Source organism: Chelonia mydas, chromosome 11, assembly GCF_015237465.2.
Source record: "Chelonia mydas isolate rCheMyd1 chromosome 11, rCheMyd1.pri.v2, whole genome shotgun sequence".
Classification (NCBI taxonomy): domain Eukaryota; kingdom Metazoa; phylum Chordata; order Testudines; family Cheloniidae; genus Chelonia; species Chelonia mydas.
Genome location: NC_051251.2, coordinates 72,899,933 through 72,916,521, shown reverse-complemented (window position 1 = coordinate 72,916,521; position 16,589 = coordinate 72,899,933). Strand labels below are relative to the sequence as shown.

Sequence of the window (16,589 nt, the reverse complement as noted above, 5' to 3'; positions counted from 1 at the left end):
GAGAGAACTGGATAAATTCATGGAGGTTAAGTCCATTAATGGCTATTAGCCAGGATGGGTAAGGAATGGTGTCCCTAGCCTCTGTTTGTCAGAGTGTGGAGATGGATGGCATGAAAGAGATTACCTGTTAGGTTCACAGGCACCTGGCATTGGCCACTGTTGACAAACAGGATACTGGGCTGGATGGACCTTTGGTCTGACCCAGTATGGCCGTTCTTATGTTAACATACCTGTGACATCCAGGGGACGCTTCTTCAGAGCAGTAACCACTGGGCCATCTTTCCTGCGTAACAGGGGACTGCTCCGTCTTTCAGCAACTTTCTGCTTTAATCTGGATCGTAACTTCAGGTTGGGTTCAGATGCTGTACAAAGAAAGGAAAAGTCATCACTGAATGCAGAGTTCCATTTAATATCATCTTATTCATTGTTTTCTGCTAACTATATTGGCTAATCTTCAGTGAAGTATTCCACAGAAATGTAAGGGAAATTAATCATATGACATAATAATTGGAATGAAGCATTATCGTATAATGAAAAAATACCGACAGATGCTTCTGCACTAGTTCTGTTAAAACACTAATGATCAGAATTAATAGTGCTTTTTATAAAAAAGCATGTTACAATGTTTTACCTATGGACTGGAGATAATGGTTTGCAGTATGATTTGTTGTAAAGTTCATGAGATCTAATACAAAGTAAGATATTCACCTATAATATATTTATAATCACTCCACTGCTGACTACTAAGCTTATCACAAAGGTAGAGCCTTGGAATGGATATTCTATAAATTAATATATCAATGGGCCTCTATAGCGGATAACAAAAGAATAATTATCTTAATTTTCCAAGCATAGTTCAAGGATTGTTGTATGACTAACACACACGCAGTACTTCAAAAGTTTATCTTAAAATGTATAACTACCTTAAGGTCATCAGGACTGCCAAGAGGTTTGTGGCCACAGGAAATTTGTAAAATTGGAACCCCTTTACATCAGATGATACACATTTTAACTATCCCCTTAAATGAAAGTTTCAGGCATGGGAATGTTCCAAGACGCTATATTCATCAAATGGAAGAGTCAGGAGATGTGCACAGAACCCTCACCACATCCTCCTAAGTAGGAATCAGAGAAGAAACTGAACTGCCAGCACTACGTGTCTCATATAAATATTTTTCAATAGGTAAGGAAGCCATGAGAAAGGGAAAAGATTCCCAGTGGAGGACATCTTTTTTTGTAAACTTTGTGCTCTCTTGAGTATGTTTGAAATATTTCCTTGAGTGCTTCAGGGCTCCTGACATTTACTGGATTTGTGAACTTACCCAAACTTTCTCTTCCTCCACTCTCCAGCAATTCTGCTGTCTAATTCCTTTTACTGGCAAGTTCTATGCTCTCACCACTAAATACTGATACACTTGATTCTTTGTGCCCAACGGTTGACAATGTAAAACTTCTTCAGCAGACTTGAAGTCGGATTTACAAACTGATTTTGTTTAACAAAGTCTGGCTACAGATTTATTGCCCTCTAGAGTGTGTAGAATGCCAACATAGAATGTTTTAATTGTGGACAGCACACAAATTGGAAGTTGACGACTTCATGATCAAATGCTTAAAAGTTCTCATCACAACTGTTCTCTGATGAAACTTTAGAGAAGGAGCTTTTCATGAATATACCATGGACAGAAAAAATTGTCTACCTAAATTTGCTTTAAAAAAAGATAAAGGAGATACTTTTAAAAAGTGTCAGGCTCATCAAGATGATGTTTAAAATTCAATTTGAAATCCATTAGTGAAGGGCAAAATCACGTTATAGGCCATTTACATAAAGACAGCAAATGGAATGAATATAAATCTGTTGTTTGCCAGAAGGACAAAATTAAAGAGGGGGCTATTTAAATATCAATTGCACTTTCTTCCACGTTAGTTCAGAAAAAAAAGAGCTCTGCTTTAAAGGGAAGGACCTAATATTAGTTTAAAAGTAGACAATAGACATGAGAACACTCAGAGCCTCATGATATAGTCTTTATTCTTTAAGGTGGATAATTTACAGTTGCAGCCAATTTACATTTTAAATAAACTAATTGATTAGATGTTTGGGTCTATACTTTAAAAATAAATTAAAGCAATATTTCATATAAATGTGGTTATGTATATTGTGCATATATATGGAGTATCTATATATGCATGCAATGTATGAAGTGAGCTGTAGCTCATGAAAGCTTATGCTCAAATAAATTTGTTAGTCTTGAAGGTGTCACAAGTACTCCTTTTCTTTTTGCGGATACAGACTAACACGGCTGCTACTCTGAACCATATTCTACAGTTGGTTAAAGCATCTGACTTCTGACAAAGAAAAATATGACAATATAAATTACATTAAAATGAGGATTTCATTCATATTATTTATTCTTGTATGGTATTTGTCTGAATTACGTTTTGTGTTGGGAATAGAGAAATCAGTGTATTTTAAAGGTATACAATGAAGAAAGTGTCTAAGTATGAAACACCTTAAAATGGAGAAAAAAAATCAGGGTATCATAGATTAGCTAATACAGGAACTCCTCACTTAAAGTCATCCCAATTAACGCTGTTTCGTTGTTACGTTGCTGATCAATTAGGGAAAATGCTCGTTTAAAGTTGCGCAATGCTCCCTTACAATGTCGTTTGGCAGCCGCCTGCTTTGTCCACTGCTTGCAGGAAGAGCCGCCCGTTGGAGTTAGCTAGTGGGGGTTGGACCGGCAGCCGCCCCATCAGCTCCCCGTTGTTCCCCTAAGTTCCCTGTGCCGCAGCTGCCCAGCAGGCTATCAATTGCCAGCAGTTCAGCTGTCCCTCCCCCCACTGCCATGTGCTGCTCCTGCCCTCTGCCTTGGAGCTGCTCCCCGGAGCCTCCTGCTTGCTGTGTAGGGGGTGGGGTGGGGGGGGTCTAATGTCACGGTGTCCACCTCCCCCTTGCTCCTGCACCCCACTTGCCCAATCTTCCATAGAGTAGGGGGGGAGGGGGAGAGGGGAGGACACAGGACAGGGCTCAGGATGGAGGGAGCTTCCTGGCAGCAGCTGCCGTCTCAGCTTGCAGATTAACTTAAAAAGACAGTGAACTTAGAGTGGGCTCAGCGAATTTAAAGGAGTAATGTGCAGCTCTCTCTCTCTCCCACACACAGGGTGTGTGTCTCTGTCTCCCCTCCCTCCATTCGTGCTGCCTTGTAGAATGTGAGCTACATTAACAATTTACCCTTGAAGGCTCAGCCAATTGCTAGTTCATCATTTAGCAGTAAGGCATTCCCTGGGAAATATCCCACCCTCTGACTTCACTACCTCAACCAAGCTTCACAATCATCATCGCTGTGTACCAGTATTGTTTGTTTAAAACTTATTGTGTGTGTGTGTGTGTGTGTGTGTGTATCTATATATCTACATAATATATAGTCTTTTGTCTGGTGAAAAAAATTTCCCTGGAACCTAATCCCCCTCCCCCATTTACATGAATTCTTATGGGGAAATTTGATTTGCTTAACATTGTTTCACTTAAAGTTGCATTTTTCAGGAACATAACTACAATGTTAAGCGAGGAGTTACTGTATTACAAATGATGCTACAGGTCTGAATATACTAATAAGAATCCTTTCCTGTAACAAGAATTTCAATGTGAATGAAAATAAGGAACCACATGCTTAAACAAAACATCTCCAAAGGAAGATATGACCATCCAAAGAAAACACATGGAACTTCCCAGACAAATGTATTACACGGTGTTCTTTATCCCCTCCTCATCTTGAGATAAGTTTCAAAATAGTTAGAAGTTGTTTAAACCCTTACCATTCTACAACTAAAAGTTTAGACTTTGTTCTACAATATTGTTTTTTCTTTTTTTTTTTAAATACTAATCCTATACAGAAATCTTTATCAAAACTCCAAGGAATTTTTAAACATTGGTATCCCATTTCACCTGTCATTCATATCCGTGGTACATGAAAATATCTGTATACATTTCACTAGGTGTTATGTAACTCGGAGTTAAGTGAATTAACAACACCCTGCCAGCAGCACAGAATGATCTGAAATTCTAGGTATTTACATATGTCATTTCGGAATGTCTCAGTGTTATAAAGAATTTCAATTTTCAACAATGTATATCGAAAGCTCAGTCAGGGCCAATAAGCTTATTTGTTTTTTTTACTGTCATCTAACGAAAAAAAATGCTGCCTAAATTTAAGAGACCTATACTTCAAAAGTATAAATAAGAAAATAACATGAACCAGCCAGCACATAACTCAAACGATATTATGGAGTTTGAGGGCACAGGTTCAATTTTCTTTAAGAAACATCAGTTCTACTGAAAATCAGCTGACATTCATCCCACCATACAATGTGTCCAAATGAAGTGTTGCTCAGAGTCTTAATGCAATCTACAGTGCTTGGAAGTCAATCTCAAAAGCTTTGTACTCTTCAGGTCACGTAACGTCTTCTTATCAAATGGTATACACTTATTAATTCAAAAATTCAGTTAGCTATTGTGACAGGGTCGGGCCAGATGGCTACAGGAGAGTAATAGAAGGCAGATATATTAGCCCCAGGTTAAGTAGGTCCCTTTTCCCTGGGTAAGGTAACAGGAAAGGTTCCAGAACAATCACGAACCTTCTGGAGACAATTAAGACAGACAGGTTGATTAGAACACCTGCAGCCAATCAAGAAGCTGCAAGAATCAATTAAGGCAGGTTAATCAGGGCACCTGGCTTTAAAAAGGAGCTCACTTCAGTTTGTGGTGCGTGTGTAAGGCGCTGGGAGCAAGAGGCGCTAAGAGCTGAGAGTGAGGATGCATACCGTTGGAGAACTGAGGAGTACAAGCATTATCAGACACCAGGAGGAAGGTCCTATGGTGAGGATAAAGGTGTTGGGAGGAGGCCATGGGGAAGTAGCCCAGAGAATGATAGAATATCAGGGTTGGAAGGGACCTCAGGAGATCATCTAGTCCAACCCCCTGCTCAAAGCAGGACCAATCCCCAACTAAATCACCCCAGCCAGGGCTTTGTCAAGCCTGACCTTAAAAACTTCTAAGGAAGGAGATTCCACCGCCTCCCTAGGTAACGCATTCTAGTATTTCACCACCCTCCTAGTGAAAACATTTTTCCTAATATGCAACCTAAACCTCCCCCACTGCAACTTGAGATCATTACTCCTCGTTCTGTCATCAGCTACCACTGAGAACAGTCTGGATCCATCCTCTTTGGAACCCCCTTTCAGGTAGTTGAAAGCAGCTATCAAATCCCCCCTCATTCTTCTCTTCCGCAGACTAAACAATCCCAGTTCCCTCAGCCTCTCCTCATAAGTCATGTGTTCCAGTCCCCTAATCATTTTTGTTGCCCTCCGCTGGACTCTTTCCAATTTTTCCACATCCTTCTTGTAGTGTGGGGCCAAAACTGAACACAGTACTCCAGATGAGGCTTCACCAATGTCCAATAGAGGGGAACGATCACGTCCCTCGATCTGCTGGCAATGCCCCTACATATACATCCCAAAATGCTATTGGCCTTCTTGGCAATAAGGGCACACTATTGACTCATATCCAGCTTCTCGTCCACTGTAACCCCTAGGTCCTTTTCTACCGAACTGCTACCGAGCCATTCGGTCCCTAGTCTGTAGCAGTGCATGGGATTCTTCTGTCCTAAGTGCAGGACTCTGCACTTGTCCTTGTTGAACCTCATCAGATTTCTTTTGGCCCAATCCTCTAATTTGTCTAGGTCCCTCTGTATCCTATCCATACCCTCCAGCGTATCTACCTCTCCTCCCAGTTTAATGTCATCTGCAAACTTGCTGAGGGTGCAATCCACACCATCCTCCAGATCATTTATGAAGATACTGAACAAAACCGGCCCGGAGTTGTACCTGTCGCACAGCTGTTCCAGGAGGGCACTCTAGACAGTTGCATTCCACAGGGCCCTAGGCTGGAACCCGGAGTAGAGAGCGGGCCCGGGTTCCCCCCAAACCTCCCAACTCCTGGTCAGACAGAGGAGGAGTTGACCTGGACTGTGGGTTCACAAAAACGGCCAAACTGAGGGCTGCCGTGAAGCTCCCAGGAGAGCAAATCTGCCAATAAGTGCACGACCCACCAAGGTAGAGGAGGAACTTTGTCACAACTGATGTCAGCACTGGGATCTGGTGTGCACAGCACGACGGAAGGAGGCGGCTGTTTGGGGGGAGAAAAAAAAAAGGAAAGTTGTTTTTTTTTTCACCACAATGGAGGACGTAGTGCGGGCACTGATACAAGCCACGGCTGCCCAGCAGGAGACTACCCGTGTCCAGGCAGCCGCCCAACAGGAGGCAGTGCAGCTACAGGAAGAGACTAATCGCCTGCTGATGGACCAGGCTGCTCAAGACCGGGCTATGTTGCAGGAACTGGTAAACCTGGTAAAGGCCCTTACAGAGCTGAAACGCTGCCATGATGGGACACAGATCATGCGGGCCAGCAATTGGCTGCAGAAAATGACGCGGGGGAATGATGTAGAGGCATATCTCCTGGCCTTTGAGAGGACAGCCCTGCGGGAGGCTTGGCCTCGAAAACAATGGTTTGGCATCCTCGCTCCATTCCTGTGTGGGGAGGCCCAGAAGGCCTACTATGATTTGCCTGAAGAGGCTGCGGCAGACTACCCCCAGCTGCAAGCAGAGATCCTGGCCAGATCTGGGGTAACGACCGCAGTGCGGGCCCAGCGATATCATGAATGGAGATACCAGGAAGACAAAACCCCTCATCCATCTCACACGAAAGTGGTTACGAACTGAGTCCCGGAGTCCGGAGGAGATACTAGAGGTTCTGGTCATCGGCTGATACATGATAGGACTACTGCCAGACCTTCGCACCTGGGTAAGCCAGAACAAACCCTCCACCTACGATGAGGTTGTCGCGCTGGTAGAAAGGCGAAGGACGGCAAGGGAGCTGACCAGACCAGTTAAGGAAGAAGCACCCCAGGTTAAACTAGCAGCACCAAGCCCTCGAGCTCGGGTGACTGGGCCACCAGGAAAACCCAAGTGGAAAAAGAGAGGGGTTGAAGGTCCACCAGAAGCCACAAAGAGTCGGAGCACTGAGGGGGAAGAGGATCGTGATGTTAGACTGCCCAAACCGAGACCGGGGAACGCCTAGGGCTCCATACAGATGTTACACCTGCGGGGAATGGGGGCGCATAGCTGCACAGTGTCCCAATGCCGAGGAGCCTATGCAGTGTAACCTGGGGAAGTGGGCAGACCCATGCTCCCTAATCCACCTTGCGGGGGTCTCACTTATCCCACATATGTACACCAAACCAGTGAAGCTAAATGGGGTAGAGACCACAGCACTGGTTGATTCGGGGAGTGCTATCACGCTTGTCTCAGGGAAGCTCGTGAAGCGTAGTCAGCTGCTGTGGGCCAAGCATATGGGGATAACATGCGTCCATGGGACAGTTGGTTATTACCCCACCATCCCAGTAAAAATCGAGATTCAGGGGAACATTACTGAGGTAGCAGCAGGTGTAGTCCCTAAACTCCCACACCCGGTGCTCATAGGGAGGGACTTCCCAGGGTTTGAAGACTTACTCCCGGTAGGGGAACTGGAGAAAGGGGGAAGCCCTGAAAGTAGTGAGGCATCCACAGTAGACTGTCAACCCGCAACCTTCTTTGAAATATCCCCAGATTTGTTCTCCACTCCCAGATAGCGTAGAAAGACGAAAAGGGAAAGAAGGGCAGCTAAGGCCTTGGCAACCTGAATACTGGTCCAAAGCCAGAGGGTAGCTCTTGTAGGTAGGCGGACCCGAGCAGCTTAAAAGGAGGCCATCCAGGAGGGAGAAGCACCCGAGTCTCACCCACACCCTAACGCCTCCAAACCAGTAGAGGCAACAGAGGCTGGCCCCCTAGATCTTGGGCAGATTAGCCCCGGGAGAGGAAATTTTGGAAGGGACCAGGTGAAGACCCAAGGTATGACTACATTAGGAAGGAGGTGGCTGAAATAGATGGGGTTCCCATGGAAGGGAAAACCCAGGGACCAGGACGCTACTTCATAATGAAGAAGAATCTCTTATACCGGGTTATACCAGTACAGGAGCAGAAGGTACAGCAGATCCTAGTACCTCAAAAACACCAGAATGCTGTATTAAGTCTGGCCGATAGTCATCTTTTTGGGGGGCATTTGGGAGTAAAGAAGACCCTGGCACGGGTCCTGCGATGATTCTTATGGCCTGGAGTACATGAAGAAGTGCGGCAGTGCTGTTCATCCTGCCCGGAGTGTCAGCTGCACAGTCCCCGTCCCCACTTGAGGGCACCTTTAGTACCCCTTCCCATCATAGAGGTCCTCTTTGAGCGAATAGCCATGGACCTAGTGGGACCCCTGGAGAAGACAGCCCGGGGCCACCAATATATACTTGTCATTCTGGATTATGCTACTCGCTACCCAGAAGTCGTCCCCCTGCGGAACACGGCCTCTAAAACGATAGCTAAAGAGTTGGTGGGGATCTTTGCCCGAGTGGGGCTACCAAAGGAGATATTAACAGACCAAGGAACCCCATTTATGTCAAAGCTAATGAAGGACCTCTGTACACTGCTCCATATACATACCCTGAGAACTCCAGTCTATCATCCGCAGACGGATGGGCTGGTAGAAAGGTTTAACCGAACCCTCAAGGCAATGATAAGGAAAGTGGTAAGTCGGGATGGGAAGGATTAGGACACCCTACCTTATGTTTGCAATCCGGGAGGTACCTCAGGCCTCAACTGGGTTTTCCCCCTTTGAATTATTATACGGACGCCACCCCCTTGGCATACTAGATATCGCAAAAGAAATCTGGGAAGAGGAACCCAATGAGGGGAGAAATATAATTGACCATGTGTTGCAGATGCGAGAACGGATAGCCCGGGTCACCCCTATTGTACGGGAACACTTGGAAAAGGCGCAGGAGGCCCAGCGAACCCATTACCATTGCCAGTCAAAAAACTGACAGTTCCAACCAGGGGATCGGGTGATGGTGTTGGTACCCACGGCAGAAAGCAAGCTTTTGGCCCAATGGCAGGGGCCCTGTGAGGTGGTTGAACCCGTGGGGGAAGTAACATACAAGGTGCGGCAGCCAGGACGCCGGAAACAAGAACAAATTTATCATATTAACCTCTTAAAGCCTTGGCACCAACGAGAGGCATGTGTAGTGGCCCAAGAGACCCCGATCCAGGGAAATAACATGCAGGAGCAGATCAGGATATCCACTGATCTGACACCAAACCAGAAGAAGGACATAACTGAGATGATCAACCGATACCATGACATGTTTTCAACCAAACCAGGTCGGACCACCGAAGCATATCACTACATTATCACAGACCCTGGGGCAAAGGTAACTTTAAGGCCCTATTGGGTCCTAGCAGCAAAAAGGGAGGAGATCAAGGCAGAGGTAAAAAGGATGTTGGAGCTGGGAGTCATAGAAGAGTCCCACAGTCAGTGGTCAAGCCTGACTGTGTTGGTGCCCAAACCTGATGGCACCATTAGGTTTTGTAATGACTTTCGCCGGCTGAATGAGATATCCAAATTCGATGCATACCCCATATCGATGAGTTAGTTGACCGCCTGGGCAGTGCCTGATTTTTCACCACCCTTGATTTAACAAAGGGATACTGGCAGATTCCCCTTGCCAAAGATGCGAAAGAAAAGATGACATTCTCTACACCAGAGAGTCTGTTTCAATATACTTTTCTTCCTTTTGGACTGCATGGGGCACCTGCCACCTTCCAGCGTCTTATGGACAAGCTCCTACGGCCCCATACCAGTTATGCAGCGGCATACCTGGATGATGTGATTATTCACACCCCCGACTGGGAAGCCCACTTAGGAAAGGTGGAAGCGGTTCTGGACATGCTAAGACGGGCTGGCCTCACAGCCAATCCAGCCAAGTGTGCTATAGGGCTAGCCGAGGCTAAATACCTTGGCTACATTGTAGGAAGAGGCATGGTCAAGCCCCAACTAATCAAACTAGAGGCTATCCAAAATTGGCCCCAGCTGAATAGGAAAAAGCAAGTCTGGGCATTCCTGGGTGTGGTGGGGTACTACCGATGGTTTATTCCCCATTTTGCTACCAGAGTGAGTCCCCTGACAGACCTGATAAATGCCCGGGGTCCAGACATGGTGAAGTGGACAGATGCTGTAGAAAAAGCATTCATGGATCTACAGACAGCCCTCTGCAGTAACCCCGTGCTTATAGCCCCAGACTTCAACAAAGAATTCATTTTACAAACAGATGCATCTGAAGTAGGATTGGGAGCTGTCCTATCGCAGATGGTCGGAGATGAAGAACACCCAATCCTCTACCTCAGCAGGAAACTCCTCCTGAGAGAGCAGAAGTATGCCGTGGTTGAAAGAGAGTGCCTAGCTGTGAAATGGGCCATGGAAACACTACTTTATTACCTTCTGGGATGACGGTTTACCCTTGTGACCGACCATGCACCCCTCCAGCGGATGCAGTGAAATAAAGAGAAGAATGCAAGGGTGACCAGATGGTTCCTGTCCCTACTACCTTTCCAATTCACCATACAACATCGGGCCGGAAGCCACCATGGCAATGCAGATGGCTTGTCACGAGTACACTGCCTGACGTCCCAAGTTGCCAAACCCCGTAGTGTTGAGCAGCGGGGGAATATGTGACAGGGTCGGGCCAGATGGCTACAGGAGAGTAATAGAAGGCAGATACATTAGCCCCAGGTTAAGTAGGTCCCTTTTCCCTGGGTAAGGTAACAGGGAAGGTTCCAGAACAATCACGAACCTTCTGGAGACAATTAAGACAGACAGGCTGATTAGAACACCTGCAGCCAATCAAGAAGCTGCGAGAATCAATTAAGGCAGGCTAATCAGGGCATCTGGGTTTAAAAAGGAGCTCACTTCAGTTTGTGGTGCGCGTGTAAGGAGCTGGGAGCAAGAGGCGCTAAGAGCTGAGAGTGAGAATGCATACTGTTGGAGGACGGAGAAGTACAAGCATTATCAGACACCAGGAGGAAGGTCCTATGGTGAGGATAAAGAAGGTGTTGGGAGGAGGCCATGGGAAAATAGCCCAGGGAGTTGTAGCTGTCGCACAGCTGTTCCAGGAGGAACTCTAGACAGCTGCATTCCACAGGGCCCTGGGCTGGAACCCGGAGTAGAGGGCGGGCCCGGGTTCCCCCCAAATCTCCCAACTCCTGGTCAGACACAGGAGGAGTTGACCTGGACTGTGGGTTCACAAAAACAGCCAAACTGAGGGCTGCTGTGAAGCTCCAAGGCGAGCAAATCCACCAATAAGCACAAGACCCACCAAGGTAGAGGAGGAACTTTGTCACAGTATTTATTAAGCCAGATAATTAAGGACACGCCTAACTTTAAGCATGTCATAAGTCTTACTGAAGTCAATGGGACCATTTGTATGTTCAATTACCTTACTGAATTGTGGCCTTAGTGCCTCAGTTTATTTAGAGAAAATATGTTACTCTTGGGGCACATGCAGAATTCGTGTCTCTTGCAGTTTTCTTTGCTTCCCCTCAGAAAAATGGGGAAGCAAAGAAATCAGCAGGGAACAAACACCCCTTCCCCAGCAGCCCAGGCGTGTTGGTTCGAGCACCCATAGCACCTGGCAGAGACATAAATGAGCGCGGGAGGAATGGGGGTTGGGCTTGCATGTGTGGGGAGACGTCAGTCACCACGAGGGAAGGCGGGGCTGGGCAGGTGTGTGCGCAAGGAAGAGAGACTCTCGCTCAGCCTTGTGTGGAGGGATAGGGCTTCAGGTTGTTTGGAGGTAGGTATTAGGCAGGCTCTGTCCCCTCAGGCACAGCAGAAAATGTAGCAGCCTGCCTGCATAGTTGTTCCTATTGTTGTTAGTTAATTGTTTCCCATTTATAGTGAATTCCCCCAGGAGCATAAAAAAGGTGTAAAACGTTTAAGGATACTTTACATTGCCAGAGTGGTGTAAAGGAGCCTTATTGTAAATGACAGTAAGGGAATCCTCAGCCAGGAAGATCTGTGTGCTCTTTCGCTTTTTTTCCGTGCCTGAGTGGCACAATGGGGTAGATTACAATTCAGGATCTATTTTACCTACCCATTTAAAAAAAAGACTTTGAGGGAAAATAAAATGTTTATCAAGCGGTGAATAAAATGTCAGGACAGTCAGAACCAAGCACTCTCCAAAGTAGCTAGTGAGGATTATAACTGGAATGCAGGATATTGGTTACCAAGTATTTGTAACTTAACACTCATGTGTTTCGAAAGTCCTGAATAGTTAGTGACGTTTTTCTGTACTGTAGTTTAAATAAATTAACAAAATAATTTAAAGTGGCTTGATTATATTGTGTTATTCTGACAAATAAAATATGCAGAATTTTTAATTTTTTCACGCAGAATTTCCCCAAGAGTAATATGTTCTCTCTTCTCTCTAAGGCCTCTCTATTGCATGTGGAACATAGGGCCTTCACCACTGCCTTTATGGGGGCACACAAGCCTTCCTGCTATGTCAAAGCATAGTCCATGGGCAAGGAGAGGGAGAAAACATATTGTGAGTAAATTAACAATTTAAGAAATTAAGACACATAGAACAACTGCTTCCCCAGTCCATAGGGTCTCCTAAACAAGATACCCATCATGTGCTTTTCCACAGGACCCAGTATGACTTGAGACGTTCTATCTGGCTTCTTTCAGCCTCACTGTTTTACCTCCGTAAAACTATTCATTTTAAAGTGGGCTTCTGAAGTAACCCTACATACTGCCTCGTTTGCATAAGAGATTTAGCATTTTTCATATTCCCCATACAACGCATTTATGAGAGAAATAATCAGACAGATGTGCCAGGAGTATACCTATCTTTACAGATATTAAGGGTAGTTCTTTAGTATTTCTAAGTAATACTGACTTTTACAATAAATTTGGCAAAGGGCAAATGCTATCCTGGGATGTATAATCAAAATAATCTCGAGTAGAAGTAGAAAGGCTGTTTTACCTCTGTATTTGGCACCAGTGCAATACCAGATCCAGTTCTGGTACACAGAACTCAAGAAGGGTATTAAAAAATTGGAGAGGGTTCAGAGAAGACCAACAGGAATGATTAAATATGTCATCTAGTGATAGTTTCCAAGAGCTCAATCTATTTAACATATCCGGCGACCAGTGGTGCTGCCCATAGGCCTGGTAATAAGCCAGGGAGCGATGCCACCTGCTTTGAGGATGGTGTGCAGGCTCCAGCGACTGTGACTGGGAGCATGGGGATTGTCTTTGACGCTCCGGTGACTAGCTCTGGAAAGCGCCGAGGAGGCTCTGGCGAGCGGCGTTTATGAACCAGGGAGCAGCGTCTGTCAGGTGACTGCTGCTGGGGTTCCGGTACCGCGGGTCTGGTGACTGATGTCGGGATCCAAGGGATCGGTGCCTGGAGTCCGGCGTTCTGTGCCGGGAACTCACCGAGTGGCCACAGGTCTGTGGTCTAAGGCGTGACTCCGGAGGTTGTTGGCATGGCCCTGGTGAGTGAGATGGAGGAGTACGATGCTGCAAGGCCGACTTTTGTAGGGGTGCCATGAAAGGCTTTACTCTAGAAACGGTTGGGAGTGAGGGGTCCTTGGGCCTCTCTTCCTGAGGAGTAGGCGGCACCGGGAGGGAGAAGATGTCCTTTGTTGCTTGAAAGGCTTCCAGGATGGACGGCTCCATGAGGTACCGCGTGCCTCTATCACTCCCTGGAGTAGGAGGCAGATTGTGGGGCAGACTAGACCCAATAGGTGAGGTGGCCGCCTGGCTGCCCTCCTGTGATGGCGAGATGGTCCGAGCCAGTCTAGGCTCAACTTCTCCCTTATCCTTGCCCTCATGGGTCCTCTGAGAGTGCCCCCTTCCTGCGTGCTTTCTGTGCCTTTTGGCTGGTACCAGTGACGTGGATCGATGCCGCGAGACATCGGTGCCAGGAGGTGCTTCTTATCAATGCCAAAGTACTGAGTACTGAGTCCAAATGTGCCGGCTCCGAGGCTGTGGCAAGTGCTGATTTCATGAGGAGCATGCGGAGTCCAACGTCTCTCTCCTTCTTGGTCCAGGGCTTGAATCCCTTGCAAATGCGACACTTCTTGCTAATGTGGGACTCACCCAGACACTTCAAACAGCTAAGATGTGGATTGTTGATTGGCATGGGCAGGATCCCCTGGGAGAATAACATGGAGTCCAGGAGAGCTGGCTGTATTTTAAAGAATCCTGATTGAGGACTGATTTTAAAGAATCCTGATTGTAGGAACAAACCATCCTGATGTGTAGAAAGAATAGTACATATGGCAGGCAACCAGCTTGGCTTAACAGTGAAATCCTTGCTGATCTTAAACACAAAAAAGCTTACAAGAAGAGGAAGATTGGACAAATGACCAGGGAGGAGTGTAAAAATATTGCTCAGGCATGCAGCGAAATCAGGAAGGCCAAACAACATCCCTTGCTAGCTGAAACTCCAAGTGTGAAGAGTGACAAGAAGGGTTTCTTCAGGTATGTTAGCAACAAAAAGGTGGTCAAGGAAAGTGTGGGCCCCTTACTGAATGAGGGAGGCAACCTAGTGACAGAGATGTGGAAAAAGCTAATATTCTCAATGCTATTTTTGCCTCTCCACGAATGAGGGCAGCTCCCAGACTACTGCACTGGGCAGCACAGTATGGGGAGGAGGTGACCAGCCTTCTGTAGAGAAAGGAGTGGTTCAGGACTATTTAGAAAAGCTGGACAAGCACATGTCCATGGGGCTGGATGCACTGCATCCGAGGGTGCTAAAGGAGTTGGTGGATGTGATTTGCAGAGCCTTTGGCCATTATCTTTGAAAACTCATGGCAATTGGGGGAGGTCCCAGATGACTGGAAAAAGGCTAATGCAGTGCCCATCTTTAAAAAAGGAAAGGAGGAAGATCCGGGGAACTACAGGCCAGTCAGCCTCACCTCAGTCCCTGGAAAAATCATGGAGCAGGTCCTCAAGGAATCAATTCTGAAGCACTTAGAGGAGAGGAAAGTGATCAGGAACAGTCAGCATGGATTCACCAAGGGCAAGTCATGCCTGACGAACCTAATTGTCTGTGAATGAGGGGAAAGCAGTGGACGTGTTATTCCTTGACTTTAGCAAAGCTTTTGACACTGTCTCCCACAGTATTCTTGCCAGCAAGTTAAAGTAGTATGGGCTGGATAAATGGACTATAAGGTGGATAGAAAGATGGCTAGATCGTCGGGCTCAATGGGTAGTGATCAATGGCTTCATGTCTCGTTGGCAGCCGGTATCAAGTGGAGTGCCCCAAGGGTCGGTCCTGGGGCCGGTTTTGTTCAATATCTTCATTAATGATCTGGAGGATGGCGTGGACTGCACCCTCAGCAAGTTTGCAGATGACACTAAACTGGGAGGAGTGGTAGATACACTGGAAGGTAGAGATAGGATACAGAGGGACCTACACAAATTGGAGGATTGGGCCAAAAGAAATCTGAGGAGGTTCAACAAGTGCAGAGTCCTGCACTTAGGACGGAAGAATCCCATGCACCGCTACAGACTAGGGACCAAGCGACTAGGCAGCAGTTCTGCAGAAAAGGACCTATGGGTTACAATGGACGAGAAGCTGGATATGAGTCAACAGTGTGCCCTTGTTGCCAAAAAGGCTAACGGCATTTTGGGCTGTATAAGTAGGAGCACTGCCAGCAGATCAAGGAACGTGATCATTCCCCTCTATTCGGCATTGGTGAGGCCTCATCTGGAGTATTGTGTCCAGTTTTGGGCCCCACACTACAAGAAGGATGTGGAAAAATTGGAAAAAGTCCAGGGGAGGGCAACAAAAATGATTAGGGGGCTGGAGCACATTACTTATGAGGAGAGGCTGAGGGAACTGCAGAAGAGAAAAATGAGGGGGTAGCTGCTTTCAACTACCTGAAAGGGGGTCCCAAAGAGGATGGATCTAGATTGTTCTCAGTGGTACCAGATGACAGAACGAGGAGTAATGGTCTCAAATTGCAGTGGGAGAGATTTAGGTTGGATATTAGGAAAAACGTTTTCACTAGGAGGGTGGTGAAGCACTGGAATGCGGTACCTAGTGAAGTGGTGGAATCTCTTTCCTTAGAGGTTTTTAAGGTCAGGCTTGACAAAGCCCTGGCTGGGGTGATTTAGTTGGGGATTGGTCCTGCTTTGAGCAGGGGGTTGGACTAGATGACTTCTTGAGGTCCCTTCCAACCCTGATATTCTACGATTCTTTGGGCTTCTTACAGTGATCGCACAGCTTGAAGTCCGGGGAGCGGGGCATGCCTCATCCCTGGGCTAAGTCCCTCAGGGGACTATCCATCTCTAGAGTAAAATTTTTTTATTAAAGCTAATGTTTAAAATCAAGATTACACAAATTTAAGAAGGAAGGTACTGTACATCTGAGGTCAGGCTCGAGTTATGTGAGATTACAAGTATCGATTACAAAGTTCACAAGATACATACATAGTACATAACCAGCTTAGACACAGATTGGGGTGCTGGAGTTTTAACGTGTCAGTGAATAAGTGATCTCAGGTACGTCACCCACAGAATGTATTTAGAGTCCAAGTCAGTATTGGTATAGCGAATAGGTACATGGGTGGGGGGCGTCCCTTGGTTTATCAGGGAAGGAAGT

The 16,589-nt window shown here is 46.4% G+C and overlaps 1 protein-coding gene across 12 annotated transcripts in view; it reads right to left on the bottom strand.

The window, feature by feature from the left end:
- The window catches only part of HDAC4 (histone deacetylase 4), a 459,989-nt gene that overhangs the window by 118,068 nt on the left and 325,332 nt on the right, over nucleotides 1-16,589 (bottom strand). For all 12 annotated transcript variants that reach the window (XM_027823219.2, XM_043525826.1, XM_043525825.1 and 9 more), the window contains one exon: nucleotides 231-362. In XM_027823219.2, coding sequence (XP_027679020.1) covers nucleotides 231-362 — 132 coding nt within the window. The remainder of the gene's footprint in view (nucleotides 1-230; nucleotides 363-16,589) is intronic.